This window comes from Hevea brasiliensis, chromosome 2 (genome assembly GCF_030052815.1).
Source record: "Hevea brasiliensis isolate MT/VB/25A 57/8 chromosome 2, ASM3005281v1, whole genome shotgun sequence".
NCBI lineage: Eukaryota > Viridiplantae > Streptophyta > Magnoliopsida > Malpighiales > Euphorbiaceae > Hevea > Hevea brasiliensis.
Window position 1 is genome coordinate 115,565,274 of NC_079494.1, and position 20,827 is coordinate 115,586,100.

General features: G+C 39.8%; 1 protein-coding gene and 2 long non-coding RNA genes across 3 annotated transcripts; 2 read left to right on the forward strand and 1 right to left on the reverse strand.

Moving 5' to 3' along the window:
• Positions 1–889: 889 nt before the first annotated feature.
• LOC131170682 (uncharacterized) lies at positions 890–1,880 on the forward strand. Its single transcript, XR_009141467.1, has 2 exons — positions 890–933; positions 1,501–1,880. It is a non-coding gene; the product is annotated as an uncharacterized LOC131170682 (long non-coding RNA).
• Positions 1,881–8,447: 6,567 nt separating this feature from the next.
• On the forward strand, positions 8,448–9,357 carry LOC131170683 (uncharacterized). The gene is made up of 2 exons (XR_009141468.1): positions 8,448–8,500; positions 9,078–9,357. It is a non-coding gene; the product is annotated as an uncharacterized LOC131170683 (long non-coding RNA).
• An 826-nt stretch (positions 9,358–10,183) lies between these two features.
• LOC110659653 (phospholipase A1-Igamma1, chloroplastic) lies at positions 10,184–13,123 on the reverse strand. Its single transcript, XM_021817640.2, has 2 exons — positions 11,671–13,123; positions 10,184–10,564 (listed from the first exon to the last, which is right to left on the reverse strand). The coding sequence occupies exons 1-2, from the start codon at positions 12,939–12,941 to the stop codon at positions 10,303–10,305; spliced, it is 1,533 nt and encodes a 510-aa protein (XP_021673332.2). The 5' UTR covers positions 12,942–13,123; the 3' UTR covers positions 10,184–10,302.
• Positions 13,124–20,827: the final 7,704 nt, after the last annotated feature.

A 20,827-nucleotide genomic window follows, 5' to 3' on the forward strand; every position in this document is an offset into this window, starting at 1 on the left:
GAAATCCATCGAGCGGTTTGTCCGATTTTTGCTCGGGAAGATTTTAGCCCATTTCGACTTTTGGGCTAGATTTCTCGAAAACCGTGAATCCCACGAGAAAACCGAGGCTACCAGCACGCTCCATTCGTCGAGAGCTTCGCAACGACATAAATTTTGAATTTTTCCGACACCGTTTTTCGGTGGGTCCCACGGAACTTCGCAGTGTATTTTCGAGCATTTAATGAGCTTAGAAAATTCTGAAAAATTTATGTACTAACCCCCGTGTTATGGGCTTCGTGTAGGTATCCTCGATTCGCGGAAATTCGACAGTTGACCAAGTTCGCAAAATTCGGACCGTTCTGGAAAAGTCTTCGAATTGGACCGAGGTTTTGGCTAGCCCCCCATTGTCAGACGTCCCGAGTGCGTCCCCGAAGTCGGAATCGGCAAAGGTAAACCCGAACCTTGCTTTTTCGTAATTTTCTAGTGCTTAAATAGGATTAAAAATCCATAAAATATTCGTGGTAGCTTAGAAAATTACGATTCTTTTTGCAATAGCTTAGTAATATTGCTAAGGACCGCGGGGCAAAGTTTTATAATTTTTAGAGCTTGTTTGGGCAATTTTTTGCAAAAATGATCAATAATAAGGACTAAATTGAAATTTTGCGTATTGTGATGGATGACTGATTTGATGGGCCCAGGAGGGGCTGTGTAATATGATTGAACTGTTGATATATGGATTGTGAGTATAGAAGTGTATTTTTAGCCCTTTTGCAGGTTGGATAGGTCCTAGGTATAGGGGAGACTCTGCCGGATTTTCGGCACGACTTAGGACGTAATTGGTCTTTTCTTTGTTTGTATTGAGTCAGATTGTATTAAATAAATGTAATATGATTGTCAGGTGAGCGGATGACCTTCTTCCTCCGCCCAGCCGCCACAGTGATTGTCGTCAAGTCTGTGAGTAAAATATTAATTTTAATTGTAATTTCGATATTATTATATGTTCAGCATGCCCATGCATCACTTATATGCATATATTTATGTAGTTAAACTCTAGGCACGATTTATGTCGCATTCATAACTGTTAACGTGCCATGAGTGTTGTTGTGGTAATTTGGAGCAGTGTGCGTGCGTTGGCGTGCGTGTGATGTGGTGTGGACTATGGATAGGACGGGTAGTCACGGCAGTTCTTCACGGGACTCGATCCTTCGAGGGTAGTCACGGCTTGAGTTCTTCGCTAGGACCCTCGATTTGGTTTATTAAGCGAAAGTCCGCTTGAGTTCTTCACGGCACAAAGTTGGATTTAAGAGAGTCAGATAGGATCAGCTCCCATATGTTATGATTGATGCTACAGGGTGCGTGAGTGCTCCAAATTACCTTTTTGATGTTATGATGTGAAAATGATGTGGATGTTGCATTTCACTCTACAGGGTGCATTAGTTTTAGATAGTTATAGAGATTATGGTTAAAATTGATATTTTACTCTCTCGAGTCGACGCTCACTCTGCTCAAAAATTTTTACAGGCCACAGGAGGATATTTTGTTCTGGGTTAACCTGCTTTTCTACCTCGCAGGTTGTTTATCAATATTTGTGTAATTTTATTTACTCCTAGAATTTCCGCATGTGTTAGCAGTAATTATTTGAATTTGGTCTGTAATATTATATTCATGTTGGACCTGTAAACTTAATATTTTAAGTCTATTTTGATGGATTGGATGAGGGAGCTGAGCTCCCATTTATTATTATGTTGATGAGTATGTGGAGGGTGAGCTGAGCTCCCCAATGGATTGTTTATTGTGTTTACAGGTCGGGTGAGTCGAAAACTCCCCGTTGGAAAGTCCATTTTATGGTCGGACTCCGTCCGTTTGTTTTCTTGAATTTGGGCCCAATGGGCCTTAGAGTTGGGTTAATGAACAGTTAGGCTTACTACGGGCCTCAAGGGCTTTAAGTCGCCTGTGTCCTAGTCTTGGTCCGGCCCATAGGTTGGGTCGTGACAAATGTGGTATCGAGCTTAGGCTCCAGATTCTTAGGGAATGTTGTCTAAAGTGTTGGGAAGAGTCTACTAGGAGTCACATGCGGAAATATAGGGTCCACATTCGTCTTGCATTGTCATCTTTGCTTCTAGTTTCTGCTCCATGCATTATGTATAAATATGAGTCTATAGAGATGTGTAATGTGCAATTTGAATTTTGTGGGCTAATGCTGCTGAATTTCAGGAAAATGCGTAGAAGCAGGAGAGCTGCCATCGCACTGGAGCGGATGTGCTGACGAGGTGTCGGCAGATGAGGCGCCGCCCCAAGGAGGCGGGGTAGGAGGCCTAGAGTGCTCAAGTAGAAGCGCCGCCACGATTCGAAACGATCCTTTATGGCACAGGTCCCATGGACCCCATGGCTACTCTAGCCGGTCTGCAGAGAACCATCGACATGATGGCGCGAGATATGGTCCACCCTCCACAAAGCAGCGATCCACCGCACCAAGAGAGGAATCTTACAAACAGATCATAAATTTCAAGAAGTTGGTGCCTGGTACCTATGATGTGTCAGACGATGCATATCGGTTTTTGGATTCCTGCAGACAGGCAGGAACAAAATTACAGTTGACTGATAGAAGATTGATAGAGTGTATGCAGCATGTCATGGGGCCTATGCCTAGACAATGGATGAATGACTACGTGTTACCTCGGATGGAGGGTTTGACATGGGCTCAGTTTGTGGAACTTTTTATCAATCGGTTTGTGCCAGAAAGCTTCAGAGATCAGAAACAGTGGGCCTTTGAGGCCTTAAGACAAATGGCAGGTCTGTAGATGAATATGCTACAGAATTTCTGGAATTGAGCAGATATGCCCCTGCAGCAGTAGCTACAGAAACTATGAAGGTGAAGAGATTCCTAAAGGAGCTTGACAGGAGGTATGCGAACCTGGCCATGATGTCTAATCAGTCTTTTGACGTGGTAGTTGATCGAGCTAGACAGATAGAGATCAGCTACGCTGCGGATGACAGCGGGAGAGCCAAGAAAAACAGAGCAGAGGGTTCCTCAGGTGTCCCTTCCATGGGTACTCCGGACAGTGGTGGCCAGAGTAATTATAGAGGAAAAAGTAGGAACAAGAAGAGTGGTTTTAGACACAAACCTCGAGGATTCGCACGTGCGGATCCAAGCGGTGGTCACGATTCAGTGCAGCCTGGTCCAGTTCAGATCCTCCTTGGCACCTTGTGCACAAGTGTGGAAGAGGACATTCAGACCTTGTTTGATGGGATCGAGTATGCTTGTGTGTGGCCAACCCGGTCACTTTGCTAGAGAATGCCCGTTTTGATGAGCCACGGATGGGGTCACAGGTTCATTGCAAATGTTCCTCGCCGATTGTATCAGTGCTTCCAACATGGCGGCGATCGATTCGATGGCCAGGCCGAGGACAAGGGGCGTGGATTTGGAGGCGGTCAGAGGTAGAAGCGATGTGGTTACGCCACTCGTAGGGGTCAAGCTCGGGTTTTCACCCTGAACCACCAGGATGCTCAGGCTTCCAATGCAGTTGTGGCAGGTATTCTTCTGGTCTGTTCTTATGAGGCTCGTGTTTTGATAGATCTGGGTGCTACGCACTCATTTGTCTCCCTTGTGTTTGCCATGAGGTTGGGTAGAAACCCTACGACTTTAGAGTGCCCTTTGTCAGTAGCTACCCCACTTAGCGACAACATAGATGCAGATATGATTTTTCCGGGTAGCCCAGTGGTAGTGGATGGAAAGATCCTCCCAGCAGACTTGGTTCCTCTACCAGTAATGGATTTCGATGTAATCCTGGGGATGGATTGGTTGGCAACTCATTATGCCACCTTAGACTGCAGGAACAAAAAAGTGTATTTCCACATACCTGGTGTGGAAGAATTTAGCTTTGATGGTGACAGGAGCGTGGCTCCATATAATTTGGTGTCAGTAATTAGTGCCAGAAAAATGTTGAGGCGTGGATGCCAAGGGTATTTGGCATTGGTGAGAGATACATCTGTAGAAGGTGTCAGCATGGAAAATGTTCCTGTTGTCAGAGAATTTATGGATGTCTTCCTGCAGGAGCTCTGTGGTTGCCACCAGGAAGGGAAATAGAGTTTTGCATTGATGTTGTGTCGGGTACAAACCCCATATCGATGCCACCTTACAGGATGGCACCAGCAGAATTGAAAGAGCTGAAGGAGCAACTACAGGAGCTTTTGGACAAGGGTTTTATACGTCCAAGCACTTCACCTTGGGGCGCTCCTATTTTATTTGTGAGAAAGAAGGATGGGTCATTGAGGTTGTGTATCGACTACGCATACCAACAAGGTGACAAGAAGAACAAGTATCCACTTCCTGATCGATGATCTGCTTGATCACCCAAGGAGCTAGATTCTTTCCAAGATAGACCTACGATCGGGCTACCATCGCTTGAGAATCGTGATGAGGACGTGTCCAAAACGGCTTTCAGGACAAGATATGGTCATTATGAGTTCTTGGTGATGTCTTTTGGACTCACTAATGCACCAGCAGCCTTCATGGACTTGATGAACAGGGTGTTCAAGCCATTTTTGGACCGTTTTGTCATCGTATTTATAGATGACATTCTGGTATACTCTTGGACCGAGGAAGAACACGTGTGGCACTTGAGGATGGTGTTGCAAACGTTGAGGGAGCACCAGCTATATGCCAAATTTTCAAAATGTGAATTTTGGCTAGAAAGCATCTCATTCTTGGGACACGTGGTTTCTAGTGACGGCATTCAAGTGGATCCCAAGAAAATTGAAGTCAGAATCGATTGGCTTAGGCCTACAACAGTCACTGAGGTGCGAAGTTTTCTGGGTTTAGCTGGCTACTATAGGCGTTTTGTACAAGATTTCTCCAGGATAACGGCTCCCCTAACTAAGTTGACCAGGAAGAATGTTTCATTCATTTGGACAGATGACTGTGAGGAGAGTTTCCAAAAGCTTAAGGAGTGTCTAACCACTGCCCCTGTGTTGACACTACCTGTGAATGGTGAAGGATACACCGTGTATTGTGACGCCTCCAGAGTTGGCCTAGGGTGTGTTTTGATGCAGAATGGAAAGGTAGTGGCTTATGCTTCAAGGCAGCTGAAGAGGCATGAGCAGAACTACCCCACCCATGATTTGGAAATGGCGGCTGTAGTCTTTGCACTAAAAATCTGGAGACACTACCTGTATGGTGAAGTGTGCGAGATATACACCGACCATAAGAGTTTGAAGTACATCTTCCAGCAGAGGGACTTGAACTTGAGACAGAGGAGATGGATGGAGCTTCTGAAAGACTATGATTGCACCATCCAGTACCACCCTGGAAAAGCCAATGTTGTGGCAGATGCCTTGAGCAGAAAATCTTCTAGCAGTTTGGCGCACATTTCAGTAGAGAAGAGACCATTGATTCAGGAGGTACATGAGTTGATGGATCAAGGTTTAATCCTAGATCTGTCAGGAGAGGGGGTATTGTTGGCTCATTTTTCAATGAGGCCAGACTTGAGGGACAGAGTTAGAGTTTCCCAGCACAGAGACCAACAAATGATGAAGATCATAGAAAGAGTACAGCAAGGTGAAGGTGGTGAGTTTGGATTTGCCAATGATGGCGCCCTAGTGCATGGTTCTAGGATATGTATGCCCGATGTGGACGACCTCAGGAATGAAATCATGCGAGAGGCACACTACACACTTTACAGTGTCCACCCAGGTTCCACCAAAATGTACCATGATGTGAAAGATAGCTACTAGTGGAATGGCATGAAGAGAGACATAGCAGACTTTGTGTCCAAGTGCTTGACTTGTCAGAAGGTGAAGTTTGAACACCAGAGACCATCAGGGAAGCTGCAAGAGCTCCCTATCCCAGAATGGAAGTGGGAAATGATCACTATGGATTTTGTGACTGGGTTGCCTCGTACCACACGAGGATATGACTCGATATGGGTAATTGTAGACCGTCGACCAAATCACTCACTTTTTGCCTCAGAAGACTACCTACTCGTGGCACAAGATGCCCGGCTCTACATTCGAGAAATAGTCGATTGCATGGAGTTCCTGCCCATAATATCCGACAGAGGGCCCCGCTCACTTCTCGGTTTTGGAGAAAGTTGCAGGAGGCACTTGGCACACGCTTGAACTTCAAGACGGCCTTCCACCCTCGCATGCACGGACAAATCAGAAGGACAATCCAAACACTGGAAGACATGCTTCGCATGAGTGTTTTAGATTTTGGAGGTCAATGGGATGAGCAGCTAACTTTGGTGGAGTTTGCTTATAACAACAGTTATCACTCCAGCATAGGGATGGCACCTTATGAGGCACTATATGGAAGAAAGTGTAGGTCTCCTCTGTGTTGGACAGAAATGGGGGAAGCGAAGGTGCATGATGTAGACCTAGTGCAGTACACTTCAGAAGTGGTTCCTTTAATCAGGGAATGATTGAAAACAGCTTTCAGTAGGCAAAAGAGTTATGCAGACCCCAGACGGAGGGATGTGGAGTTTGCAGTGGACGACTATGTATTCCTGAAGGTTTCTCCAATGAAGGGAGTCATGAGGTTTGGAAAGAAAGGCAAGTTGGCACCTCGGTATATTGGACCTTTTGAGGTTACCGATAGAGTGGGAGCAGTTGCCTACCGGTTGGAGCTACCACCCAACCTCTCTCACGTTCATCCCGTGTTTCACATCTCCATGCTCAGGAAATACATTCCAGATCCTTCTCATGTACTACAGCCGGATGTGATAGAGCTAAAAGAGAACTTGACATTTGAGGAGCAGCCTGTAGCCATAGTGGACTACCAAGTGAGACAGCTGAGATCAAAACAGATCCCTATGGTTAAGGTTTTGTGGAGGAGTCAGTCAGTGGAAGAGTGCACCTGGGAGTCAGAACGGGACATGCGTAGCAAGTACCCTTATCTGTTCAATGTATAATCATGTGCTTTATTCTGCCTTGTGTAAAAATTCGAGGACGAATTTTCTGTAAGGGGGGAAGAATGTAACACCCCAAGATTTTAAATTTTATTATTTATGAGTATTTTTGATACTTTAATTTTATTTAAATTTTAGGAATTTTTTTGAGATTTTTCGGATTTTAAAAATCGAGTTCGATTTTTCAAAAATATAAACTTTAATGATTTTTAAAAATTAATTTAAAGACCACGTGGCAAAACTAAAAATATATTTGGAGTCTACGTATTTTTCTGAGTTTTATGGAATTTTTTCGGAATTTTTGGACCTCGTTTTCGGTCCCGAGGCAGAGTAAAAATTTAAAATTTTATATTTCGAATCGAACCGGCCGAATCGAACTGGACCGGATCGGACCGGTCGAATCGGACCGGTCTTCTCCTCTTTTTCTCCTCCCTCCCGCGCGCGATGGCCCTCTCCCTTTTCTCTCTCGTTTCTCTCCTCCACCCCACCCAAATTTCAGAGACCGGCGCGCCATGACCAGTAATGGCCCGCCTCCCAAACGGAAAAAATGCGCTGAATGCCCTCTGTGGCTGCCGCCAGCTTCCCGGCCAAATCCGGCCGATCCGGCCACCGATTGGACCGGGTCTTGTGTCTAAAATCATCTACTCGACGAGAGCTTTCCATAGACACCAAGAACGCAGAAATCCATCGAGCGGTTTGTCCGATTTTTGCTCGGGAAGATTTTAACCCATTTCGACTTTTGGGCTAGATTTCTCGAAAACCGTGAATCCCACGAGAAAACCGAGGCTACCAGCACGCTCCATTCGTCGAGAGCTTCGCAACGACATAAATTTCAAATTTTTCCGACACCGTTTTTCGGTGGGTCCCACGGAACTTCGCAGTGTATTTTCGAGCATTTAATGAGCTTAGAAAATTCTGAAAAATTTATGTACTAACCCCCGTGTTATGGGCTTCGTGTAGGTATCCTCGATTCGCGAAATTCGACGATTGACCGTTCGCAAAATTCGGCCGACATGCACTACTGGAAAAGTCTCCGAATTGGACCGAGGTTTTGGCTAGCCCCCCATTGTCAGACGTCCCGAGTGCGTCCCCGAAGTCGGAATCGGCAAAGGTAAACCCGAACCTTGCTTTTTCGTAATTTTCTAGTGCTTAAATAGGATTAAAAATCCATAAAATATTCGTGGTAGCTTAGAAAATTACGATTCTTTTTGCAATAGCTTAGTAATATTGCTAAGGACCATGGGCAAAGTTTTATAATTTTTAGAGCTTGTTTGGGCAATTTTTGCAAAAATGATCAATAATAAGGACTAAATTGAAATTTTGCGTATTGTGATGGATGACTGATTTGATGGGCCCAGGAGGGGCTGTGTGATATGATTGAACTGTTGATATATGGATTGTGAATATAGAAGTGCATTTTTAGCCCTTTTGCAGGTTGGGTAGGTCCTAGGTATAGAGGAGACTCTGCCGGATTTTCGGCACGACTTAGGACGTAATTGGTCTTTTCTTTGTTTGTATTGAGTCAGATTGTATTAAATAAATGTAATATGATTGTCAGGTGAGCCGGGACAACCTTCTTCCTTCGCCCAGCCGCCACAGTGATTGTCGTCAAGTCTGTGAGTAAAATATTAATTTTAATTGTAATTTCGATATTATTATATGTTCAGCATGCCCATGCATCACTTATATGCATATATTTATGTAGTTAAACTCTAGGCACGATTTATGTCGCATTCATAACTGTTAACGTGCCATGAGTGTTGTTGTGGTAATTTGGAGCAGTGTGCGTGCGTTGGCGTGCGTGTGATGTGGTGTGGACTATGGATATGACGGGTAGTCATGGCTTGAGTTCTTCGCTGGGACCCGATCCTTCGAGGGGTAGTCACGGCTTGAGTTCTTTGATGGGACCCTCGATTTGGTTTATTAAGCGAAAGTCCGGCTTGAGTTCTTCGCTTGCACCAGGTTGGATTTAAGAGAGCTGTATAGGGGATCAGCTCCCATATGTTATGATTGATGCTACAGGGTGCGTGAGTGCTCCAAATTACCTTTTTGATGTTATGATGTGAAAATGATGTGGATGTTGCATTTCACTCTACAGGGTGCATTAGTTTTAGATAGTTATAGATATTATGGTTAAAATTGATATTTTACTCTCTGAGTCGAACGCTCACTCCTGTTCAAAAATTTTTACAGGCCACAGGAGGATATTTTGTTCTGGGTTAACCTGCTTTTCTACCTCGCAGGTTGTTTATCAATATTTGTGTAATTTTATTTACTCCTAGAATTTCCGCATGTGTTAGCAGTAATTATTTGAATTTGGTCTGTAATATTATATTCATGTTGGACCTGTAAACTTAATATTTTAAGTCTGTTTTGATGGATTGGATGAGGGAGCTGAGCTCCCATTTATTATTATGTTGATGAGTATGTGGAGGGTGAGCTGAGCTCCCCAATGGATTGTTTATTGTGTTTACAGGTCGGGTGAGTTGAAAACTCCCCATTGGAAAGTCCATTTTATGGCCGGACTCCGTCCGTTTGTTTTCTTGAATTTGAGCTCAATGGGCCTTAGAGTTGGGTTAATGAACAGTTAGGCTTACTACGGGCCTCGGGGGCTTTAAGCTGGCCCAGGTCCTAGTGCCGGTCCGGCCCATAGGTTGGGTCGTGACATAGCGTTAACAGTAATACTAAAAATACCCTATATGTTAACAAGAAAATATATATTTAGGAAATAAGCCCTGGGATTTTTAAGAGTTTGAGGAAAGATAATACTAATATTAGTTAACTCTAAGGAGATATCTAAAAATAATTAATGATAAATTCGAAGAAGAAATAAAATATTATATTATTGAATTGAATTGAAATAACAAAAGGTGAAGCACTGATACTGTATAAATTAAGTAGAATAAGTAGGTCTTAATTATTACCAAAGTTAATATTTGTGGAAAATCTAAGAAATTAGAAAAAAAAAAAAAAAGCATCAATCACAAGTGGTTGATTGATAGTGACATTGCTGATAATTTAACTTATTTTGTTTACAAATTTGATTCTACAGATCAGGTGGAGAGTGGAGTGGTTGAGTATGGAGCTCTAGTTGGCAAATCAAGTATCCTCTTTTAGAAACAAGGATCATCAATTGCTATAGCTGATATTTCTACGAATCCTTATCTATAATTTATTCATTAAAATCTGAGTAATATAGAGGTTCTTATGTATGTGTGTGTGCATTTTTCATTGGCTCATGAACGAATAAATATCTCTATAATTAGAATTTTGATGTCTGAGTATATCAGGGATTGATCTTTGCGCAAACTAAACAGATATAAAATATATTTCTTTTTATCTACAACTCATCTGTTTAGCATAGGATGATCATCTTCAAAAAAACCATTATTAAAAAGCAAGTTCCTGTGTCAATTAATTAACCCATGATTGGCTTATCAGGGAGAGAGTTAAGCTCTAGTTTCTGGAGATGGTGGTGCATATCAGAAGGGTGATCATCAAGCTTAGGGCGTTCGGGTTGCACCCAGCGCCCATCGTTATTCCTGATCATGCCTTTGTTCTCGTCTTGCCTCCAGAATGGTGGAACCAAGTAATGATCTTTCAAGAAGTCTGAGGCCTTGTTCACCAATGCAGGGTCCCTTCCACTTGCCAGCACAAATCTATGCCCTTTTCCATGATATCTGTACCATTTAATTTAACTTAATTAATTAGCTCTATATAATACATACTCTAAATTACTATATATTACTATCACTAGCGAAAGATGTTTGAAATAGAGCCCCACATCAGCCTGGAAATTGTCCTTTATTGATGACGATTAAAAGACTAATGGGGTCCTCAGCTAGACTCTTTCATCCAAGTTAATAATGCTATAAGGAAATTTACTCCTGCAACAAAGTTAACCAAGCCAAAATAATGAAAATTATCATTTCTTAATTTTAAAAACATTTATTATATTTTCTTTAGGTATCGTTAAATACTTATTTTATTTTATTTTTTTATGAGTTTGAGGTCCTTTAAACATATATACAGTAATCTATATCGAATCAAGACTTTCATAAATAAAAAAAATCTTAATTTATAGGGAAAAAAAAGAGAAAGAAAAAGCAATTATTCAACTGTTTTAATTTAAGGCCAAGTTGGCTTAAGACTTGCGTAGTTGATTGAATCACTCAAGTCAGAAGCAATTATTCAAGTTATTAAAAGTCAGAAATATACAAAAATGCACTGTTTCAAGCTTCAAGACATGAAGCAAAAGACTTTGAGATAGGGACTCTGAACTAGCAAGCTAAGAGTACTTCTTTTGGTTTCCTAGTCCAACCTTAAGGAGATGGTATATGCAAATAAAATTTCCTTTTCACTGTATCTCTTAGAATTGTCAACGAATTATAAGCTTATCTCATATCTTACTGAGTAATAGAGTGGTCATGATCCCAACCACCATTTGATGGGGATCTCTTTGATAATTTAGTACACTTCATCCCTGGGAACAAGCAATATATATAAAAAGAATTATTGGGGACATCACACATGCATGAATTCATCCTAGTTGCCAGCCAAGTAGATAGCCATGCTTTTTACTGGGTCCTATGCTCCTTCCACCATTGACCATATCATGATATGGGACTTACTAATTGATTATCTTTTTTTACAAATTAAAAGAAAAAGCCCTTCTCTTTAATATAACTGGAAGATTGAAATTATATAAATATGACCGATTTATATTTGTGATTGTATAAAGCAAAAAGAATTTTATAATAAAGAAAGAAAAGGTAAAAGAAGTTACCCATCAAGCAAATGCAAGTGAGCCTCCAAGTTATGGGCACAAACAGGGTCACTGGTTTCTTTCAAGAAGGGAGAGTTATTGTGATCCAGAAGCAACTCCACCCCAACATGCGAGTAACACCACGGCAATCCTCCTGCCAACTTCATTAACATAGGCGGCACTTGTTCGTTGAAAAAAAAACCTGGCGACTTAGGCACTACGTCATGCACATTCACCACCCTCAATGCTTTCACGCCCAGTGACTCGATCCGCTCCTTAAATCTCGCATTCCCGACTCGAGGACCCGAAAACGAGAACACACAGACCGGCAGTGCTCGACAGTCTTGCATCACATGTAAACCTGTTTCGACAATGTCGTACGCACTTAATATGGCCAGAGCGCTACCTAGACTGTGTCCGGTTATGGTGATGCTTACTTCCTCATTAGCATACATTTCTGTTAACCGTTTTACCTCTGTCAGTATTTGTTCTCTAGCTGAGAACTTGCAGAACCGACAGTTAGCGTCTTTGTCCGTGTAGAGATCCAGGAAGCCGGATTCGACCTTCACTGTTGGGTCTGGGCATGGGATTTTGTTTCCGTTAATGGGCTTCAGGAAGTCCATCAAGTCTGCAATCCACTCCAGCCGCGTCACCGTACCCCTCCACGCAATGGTGATGTCACGGCGGCCCAAACGCCTTGACGTTTCGTCGTTCGAAACTGCTACATATCCGATCCAGTTTGCTTTGTTGCTCCACACTTTTGGCCACCGCGATTGCTTAAAGAAATTTGGGAGGTTGATAGCTGTTGTGGCGTAGAGATACCTGGTGACCTCATAACCATGGTGAGTCATTCCTAGAGACTCGAAAAATTTACGGCGCATGAATCTGCAGCTACCACAGTACTTGGAATATGGGTCGTAATCAAAAGCGTCGTAACAAGTTTGTGCCATCTCGCCGTATCGGATTAGCTCTGACCGCAGAAAAGGGTCCATCGGATCGAGCAAGCCCACCCAATCATCTTGGCCATGGATTTCTCTCCACATATCAGCTAATTTTCTCTCTTGCAGTTTGGTATTAGTCGTGTAACCATCTAGTTCCTGTTCTATTTCGAGCTCTGTAATAATGGATGATAACGACTGGCTTGTTTTGGACAAGACTTGAGGCAAGGCAGGTGTTTTGGCAGCGAAATCTACAGAGTTTGATCGTCGGAGCTGCAAAGGGAGACAACTGTCGGACCTGAAAATATCAAGTTTTCTGAAAGGAGGAAGCGTGTTGGATGGACAAAGCGCCATTGAAAGTTTGGTGAAGCAGATGAAACTCGAAAGGTGGTGAAGTTGAAATTTTTTGATCAGACGAGGAAATGAAGACCGCAAGAAAATGGTGAGATCGGGACCAGCCCTGCAACATATGATGCAGGCTATTAGCTATAGGCCGTCTCCTTACGTGAATTTTTTAAGACACATGTGACTCATGTGGCTTCTCAAAGTCATCAAGGTCTCTGTTTTATATGATGTGAAATGTGAACTGTGAAGGATGTTAGAATTTTCTCCAAGTTCTGACTGCAGGAAAACTTAAAATTCAAACAAAAATATGGAAATTTTATTTATTTTACATATAAATTTTATTTTATATATTATGATTTAAATTTATAATAAATTAATTTTAAAAAAATATATAATAAATTAAATTTAAATAAAAAATCCTTTTATCATATATATATAAAATATTTAATACATAAATAATGACTCTGAGAATTAAAACGCTAGTAATAATATCAGCAGGCCATGATGAATTTGCAGTTAGCTGTCCCATATAAAGATGTATTTTTTCCTGCTGTGTGTCAGAATAATAAAGAATGGTAATTGCTTAGTCTAGATATTATTTTTTTAATCCTTTTTTTTTGTCAATCATGCATATAAACAGAAAACTTTATTCAACCTAATGCATTATCAAAATTTATAAATGATATTATTATTACTCCTCTTATCATTTCTCTTTTATTTTTTCCATTACCATTTTCTCTTAGTAAATTTTATTTTTTTTCCTTTTTTTTTTAATATATATATATATATCATATGGAAACTGTTTTGATTTAGAATCACTATATCATATATCTCAAATTTTTATATTTGATTTTCAAGAAATTGAGAAAAATTAAACTCTATTGTGCTATCAGAAAATGTGAAATATGTAAATTTTAAGCATTTTTAGAGAAAAAAAAATATTTAAGGAACAAAAATTAAATAGGTGATATTATCTCTATTAATTTTTAATTTATATATTTTTTATATTGATGGAAGTAAAAAATAATTCTTTTATTTAAAAAATAAATTAGAGAGAGAAAATAATTAATATATTATAAAAAAAAGACAAATAAGAAGTTAATATACTGTAGAAAAATTATTATTATTATTATTATTATTATTATTATTATTATTATTATTATTATTATTATTATTATTATTACATTTTAGCTAATAAAAAATATCTAAAGTTATGGTTCATAAAAACAAAAACACGAGTAACTGAAGTCTACACTCAACAATGATCATATAAGCTCATGAAACCAATAGAAATATGAAGGCTTTAATTAGTTCATCCGTATCCATTAAGAAATTCAATGGAATTAGCAATGAACAAATGATGTCACGGACTTAGTGATTTCAGCACTAAAATAGTCAATTGGATGGAATGCCTGTTTAGTACTACTATTGAAATTATTATTGAGAAAATTATTTTTTTAAATATACTAGTAAGAGAGATTGTTTAAAAATAATTAAAAATTAAATTTAATCAATTTTAATAATAAAAACATTAAAATAATAAAAAACTTTTTTTAAATTGATTTTTTTAATAACATTTAAAATTATACTTTTATTTTAAAAAACAATTTTAAACTTTAAAATTTAATGTCAAACAGGACTTAAATCAGTCTCCACTGTGTTAGCCCAACAAGTAGATTAACAAGAGTGACAAAAGTCACTTAAGGAAGCCAAGCACACAAAAGGAACAAAGAAAGAGAATTTGGCAAAGGAGAAAAATTGTATTCTTCTTTAAGTAATACTCTGCAAGGCTTTTGTGTACAAGTTGTAATATATTTGAAAATATGGAATATGAATACAAATGGCTTATCTAAGTCCCTATTTATGTCCCTATTTATAGGCTTCTCTACTTCTCAATACGTGGTGGAGAATTCACATCCAAAATGGAAGATAATGATCCAATGGTTAGGATGAAATCTCCTTAGAAGGTGTGGACCTCTTTAGCTAGATATTTTTTATGACAACTTGCATGGAAAATTCTACAATCCCTTAGAGGCTGTTCAAAATCACTTTCCTTCCTGTAAGCTTTAATTTTTTAAGGGTTACTCAAGGGCGCCTTCCTATGAGTTTCAATTTCTTAATAGATACTCAAAATCATATTTCTGAGAGCTTACTTGGAGGTGTGGAGAAAAAGCTAGACAATTTTAGGACCTTCCATGCATGTTCCTTAGGTGCTGGCATATTTTAGGCCATTTCGAAGAGTTTCGGTTGATTTTGTCGCAATTGTTCACTTGGCTTGTGGATGCTCTTATGCAGCAACCATGCTATAGTACTTGTCTTTCCCTCATACTTACAAAACTTGTGCCCAACCTCTCTAGCCAGTAGTCTCGCGAAGAAAATTTTAAATTTTACGGGAGCTTGGAGTTAATGTGTTACACTGATCACAAGCCATAATCAAGCTGCAATGCGTCCTTGCCAGTTGAAGTTTTAGCATTGTTTTCGGGAGGCTAATTCGGTGGCTGACAGATTGTCTAACATGGTTATTGGGATTGGCTTGGGCGTTCATTTCTTTTCTGAGCCTCCGGATGAGGTGTTGAGTTTTCTTCAGTCTGATGCTCGTAGGGTTGCTTGGCCGAGGCTGACGCGGATTTCTAGTTGATTTGTTCCTCCTGTTTTCTTTGGACTTTCTCCCTCCTTTGTATCCAAAAAAAAAATGATGCCAATTGCAATGAGAAAACTATGAGCAATCCAACAAGAAGGAAGCACCGGATCGCATAAAGATTTGGCTAGCCTTGTCGAAAAGCTTCCCGGCTTCCTCCACAAAGGCTAGATCTTTGCGTTGTAATAAATATAAGTTGCAGAGTGGACCAATAAACAATCATTTTCCCTGCACAGTGATTGATTATAAAACGTTGTAATTTACTATTAAAATCATTAATCTACTAAAAGCAACTGTTTGGTGTGTTGTGCAAAATTTTGGTTCAATGCCGATTGTTTTGACTAACTGATAGGTTTGCTTACGGATCCTGTTAAGTCATGGAAGAGAGAATACTCGTAGGCCTGTTGGATCGCAACGTATTCAATGTGAGAAATGAGCATTGTGTGGTTAAATTTTCTCGTGAACTGGATTATCATAATGCTTTGTTGGATGAGCCATGGACGATCTAAGGAAGTTATCTATTAGTGCAGCCTTGGGATACTGGCTTTAATATCAAGAACGAACCAGGGTCTGCTGGACTCTGGTTGTCGGGATTGCTATTAGCAGGTGGGTTTACGGATTAAATCATAAATGTGGGCTGGGGCCTGAGGGCATATTAGTAAAAATAATGATTTGCTTCTGTTATTTTTATTTTTTAATTTCAATAATCAAGTCGAATTGAATATCTGAAATTTTAAGAAAAATTAAATTAAAATAAAAAAATGAATTTAATTCATTCAAATTTTCGATTAAAATTATTTGTTGTTAACACAAATATCTAGTGTTCTTGTGGGAGGTTTGGGCTTATTGAGTTATCCTCATGTGTGGATAGAAGGAAAATGATGTAACGTCCTATGAGCAAGGTAATTCAAATTCTGAAATTGCTGAAGGAACGTTTGGGCCTTCGGTGGTTGCTCGACGGTGCAGGCGGGAATTGTGGCTTAGATAAAAGTCTATTGAATCTTTACACATCTTACCCAACGTTATTTTTATTTTTTTATTTAATTTTTTTATGATAATTAAAAAATAATTATATTATATAAATTATAATAAAATATTAATTAATTTAACTAAATTATTTTTTATTTCATTTAATAAATATATTAAATAGAGAAAGAGATCTGCTAAGATAAATTTTATAAAATTATACAAATAATTATTGTGTTCAGTATGGATAAATGTAAAATTATAGAAAAATAATTAATATTTATTAAATTTTTAAAATAATAAATTATTATAAATAAAATAATTTTTAAAAAATATAGATAAAAGTTGATGGTATTGAGCTCATAAATTATTATTTTTATTAATGATGAGCATTTTTTTTCAATCAGTGTTAATTATTAGGCTAAATATACCATACATCACAGCACTAATTCTTACTGCATCTTTAGATATAATTTTTAATGCTCAGTTAGATATAATTTTTCATTTTTTTTTATTTTTGATGAAGTAAAATTCATAATTTTATATAAAAAGAATAAGTGCTTCAGGTGTCACGACCCAACCTATGGGCCGGACCGGCACTAGGACCTGGACCAGCCTAAAGCCACCGAGGCCTGTAGTAAGCCTAACTATTCATTAACCCAACTCTAAAGCCCATTTGGGCTCAATTTCAAGAAATCAATCAGACAGAATTCGGCCATAAAATAGACCTTTCAATAGGGAGTTTTTGACTCACCCGACCTGTAAACACAATAAATAATCAATTGGGGAGCTCAGCTCACCCTCTACATACCCATATCATCATAAAAATATATGGAAGCTCAGCTCCCTCATCCAGTCCATCAAACATGCATGAAATATTAAGTTTACAGGTCCAAAATAATAATTTATATTACAGACCCAAATCAAATAAACATTTATAACACATGCGGAAATTTCTAGAAGTTTATAGAATTACACAAACATGAGAAAATGACCTGCGATGGAGAAAAGCAGGTTAACTTCAAAAATATCCTCCTGTGGCCTGGAAAAATATTGAACAGGAGTGAGCGTTCGACTTAGAGAGTAAAATATCAATTTTAACCATAATCTCTATAACTATCTAAAACTAATCCTGTAGAGTGAAATGCAACAACAGCAACAAGTTCACATCATAATAGCAAAAAGGTAATTTGGAGCACTCACACACCCAGTAATATCAATCATAATATATGGGAGTTGATCCCCTATACAGCTCTCTTAAATCCAACCTGGTGCCAGCGAAGAATTCAAGCCGGACTTTCGCTTAATAAACCAAATTAGGGTCCCAGCGAAGAACTCAAGCCGTGACTACCCCGAAGGACCGGGTCCCAGCAAAGATCTCAAGCCGTGTCTACTCGTCCTATCCATAGTCCACACCACATCACACGCACGCCAACGCACGCACACTGCTCCAAATTACCACAACAACATCCATGGCACTTTAACAGTTATGAATGCAACATAAAACGTGCCTAGAGTTTATCTACATAGATACATACATATAAGTGATGCATGGACATGCTTGAACATATAATAATAGTGAAATTACAATTAAAATTAATATTTTACTCACAGACTTGACAACGGTTACTGTGGCGGCTGGGTGGAGGAAGAAGGCTGTCCCAGCTCACCTTACAATTACATTACAATTATTTAATATAATTGACTCAATACAAATTAAGAAAAGACCAAATACGTCCTAAGTCGTGCCGAAAATCCGGCAAAGTCTCTCCTATATCTAGGACCTACCCAACCTGCAAAAGGGCTCAAAACACACTTCTATATTCGCAACTCATATATCCACAATTCAATCACATCACACAGCCCCTCTTGGGCCCATCAAATCAGTCATCCATCACAATATGTAAAATTTCAATTTAGTCCTTATAATTGATCATTTTTGCAAAAACTGCCCAAACAAGCTCTAAAAATTCTAAAACTTTGCCCCGCGGTCCTTAGCAATATTACTAGGCTATTGCAAAAAGAATCATAATTTTTTGAACTATCACGAATATTTTATGAATTTTTAATCCTATTTAAGCACTAAAAATTTACGAAAAAGCAAGGTTCGGGTTTACCTTTGCCGACTCCGACTCCGGGGACGCGCTCGGGACGTCTGACAATGGTGGGGTAGCCAAAACCTCGATTCAATTCGGAGACTTTTTCCGGTAGCTGGTCTGTCTAGCCGGAAATTCACAAACATGGACAACTGTCGAATTTCCGCGAATTGAATATACCTACACGAAGCCCACAACACGGGGGTTAGTGCATAAATTTTATAGAATTTTCTAAGCTCATTAAATGCTCGGAAAAACACTGCGAAGTTCCGTGAGACCCACCGAAAAACGGTATCAGAAAAATTTGAAATTTATATCGCCGCAAAGCTCTCGATGAGTGGAGCGCTCTGGTACTCTCGGTTTTCTCGTGGGGTTCACGGTTTGCGAGAAATTTAGCCCAAAAGTCAAAATGGGCTAAAACTTCCCGAGCAAAAATTGGACAAACCGCTCAATGGATTTCAGTGTTCTTGGTGTCTATGGAAAGCTCTCGACGATTAGATGAGTTTAGACATAAGATCCGGTCCGATTGGTGGCCGGATCAGCCGGATTTTGGCCGAGAAGATGAACGATCACGCGCGCAAGGGAGGGGCGTTCGCGCGCTTCCGCAGCTTTAGCGGCGCACGGCTATGGGGAAGGTGGCGCGGCGCACGTGAGTCAGTAGCGAGGAGGTGGTCGTGGATCATGGGGAGGAGAGAGAAAACGAAAGAAAGAGAGAAGGAGGAGGAAACGCGCGCGGGAGAAAAAGAAGAAGAAGAGAGAGCCGGTCCGATCCGGTCCGGTTCAATTCGACTGGTTCGATTCGGAATACAAAATTTTAAATTTTTACTCTGCCTCGGGACCGAAAACGAGGTCTAAAAATTTCGAAAAAATTCCAGAAAACTCAGAAAAATTTGTAGACTCCAAATATACTTTTATTTTTGTCACGTGGTCTTTAAATAAATTTTTAAAAATCATCAAAGTTCATATTTTCAGAAAATCAAACCTGATTTTTAAAATCCGAAAAATCTCAAATAATTTCTTAAAATTTAATAAAATTAAAATATCAATAATACTCATAAAATAATAAAATTTAAAATTTTAGGGTGTTACATTCTTCCCCCCTTACAGAAAATTCGTCCTCGAATTTTACACAAGGCAGAATAAAGTACAAGATTACACATTGAACAGATAAGGGTACTTGCTACGCATGTCCCGTTTTGACTCCCAGGTGCACTCTTCCACTGACTGTCTCCTCCACAAAACCTTAACCATAGGGATCTGTTTTGATCTTAGCTGTCTCACTTAATAGTCCACTATGGCTACAGCTTGCTCCTCAAATGTCAAATTCTCTTTTAGCTCTATTACATCTGGCTGTAGTACATGAGAAGGATCTGGAATGTATTTCCTGAGCATGGAGATGTGAAACACAGGATGAACATGAGAAAGGTTGGGTGATAGCTCCAACCGGTAGGCAACTGCTCCAACTTTATCAGTAACCTCAAAAGGTCCGATATACTGAGGTGCCAACTTGCCCTTCTTTCCAAATCTCATGACTCCCTTCATTGGAGAAACCTTCAGGAATACATAGTCGCCTACTACAAACTCTACATCCCTCCGTCTGGGGTCTGCATAACTCTTCTGCCTACTGAAAGCTGTTTTCAATCGTTCCCTGATTAAAGGAACTACCTCTGAACCTCTGAAGTGTACTGCACTAGGTCTACATCATGCACCTTTGCTTCTCCCATTTCCATCCAACACAGAGGAGACCTATACTTTCTTCCATATAGTGCCTCATAGGGTGCCATCCCTATGCTGGAATGGTAACTGTTGTTGTAGGAAAACTCCACCAAAGCTAGCTGATCATCCCATTGACCTCCAAAATCCAAAACACTCATGCGAAGCATGTCTTCTAGTGTTTGGATTGTCCTTTCGTACTGTCCGTCTGTCTGAGGGTGGAAAGCCGTACTAAAGTTCAACTGTGTGCCAAGTGCTTCCTGTAACTTTCTCTAAAACCGAGAAGTGAACTAGGGCCCTCTGTCAGATATTATGGAAGCCGGAACTCCATGCAATCTGACGATTTCTCGAATATAGAGTAGAGCGTACTGTGCAACAGAATATGTAGTCTTCACAGGCAAGAAGTGAGCTGATTTGGTTTGGCGGTCTAAAATTACCCATATCGAATCATACCCTCGCGTGGTACGAGCCAACCCAGTCAC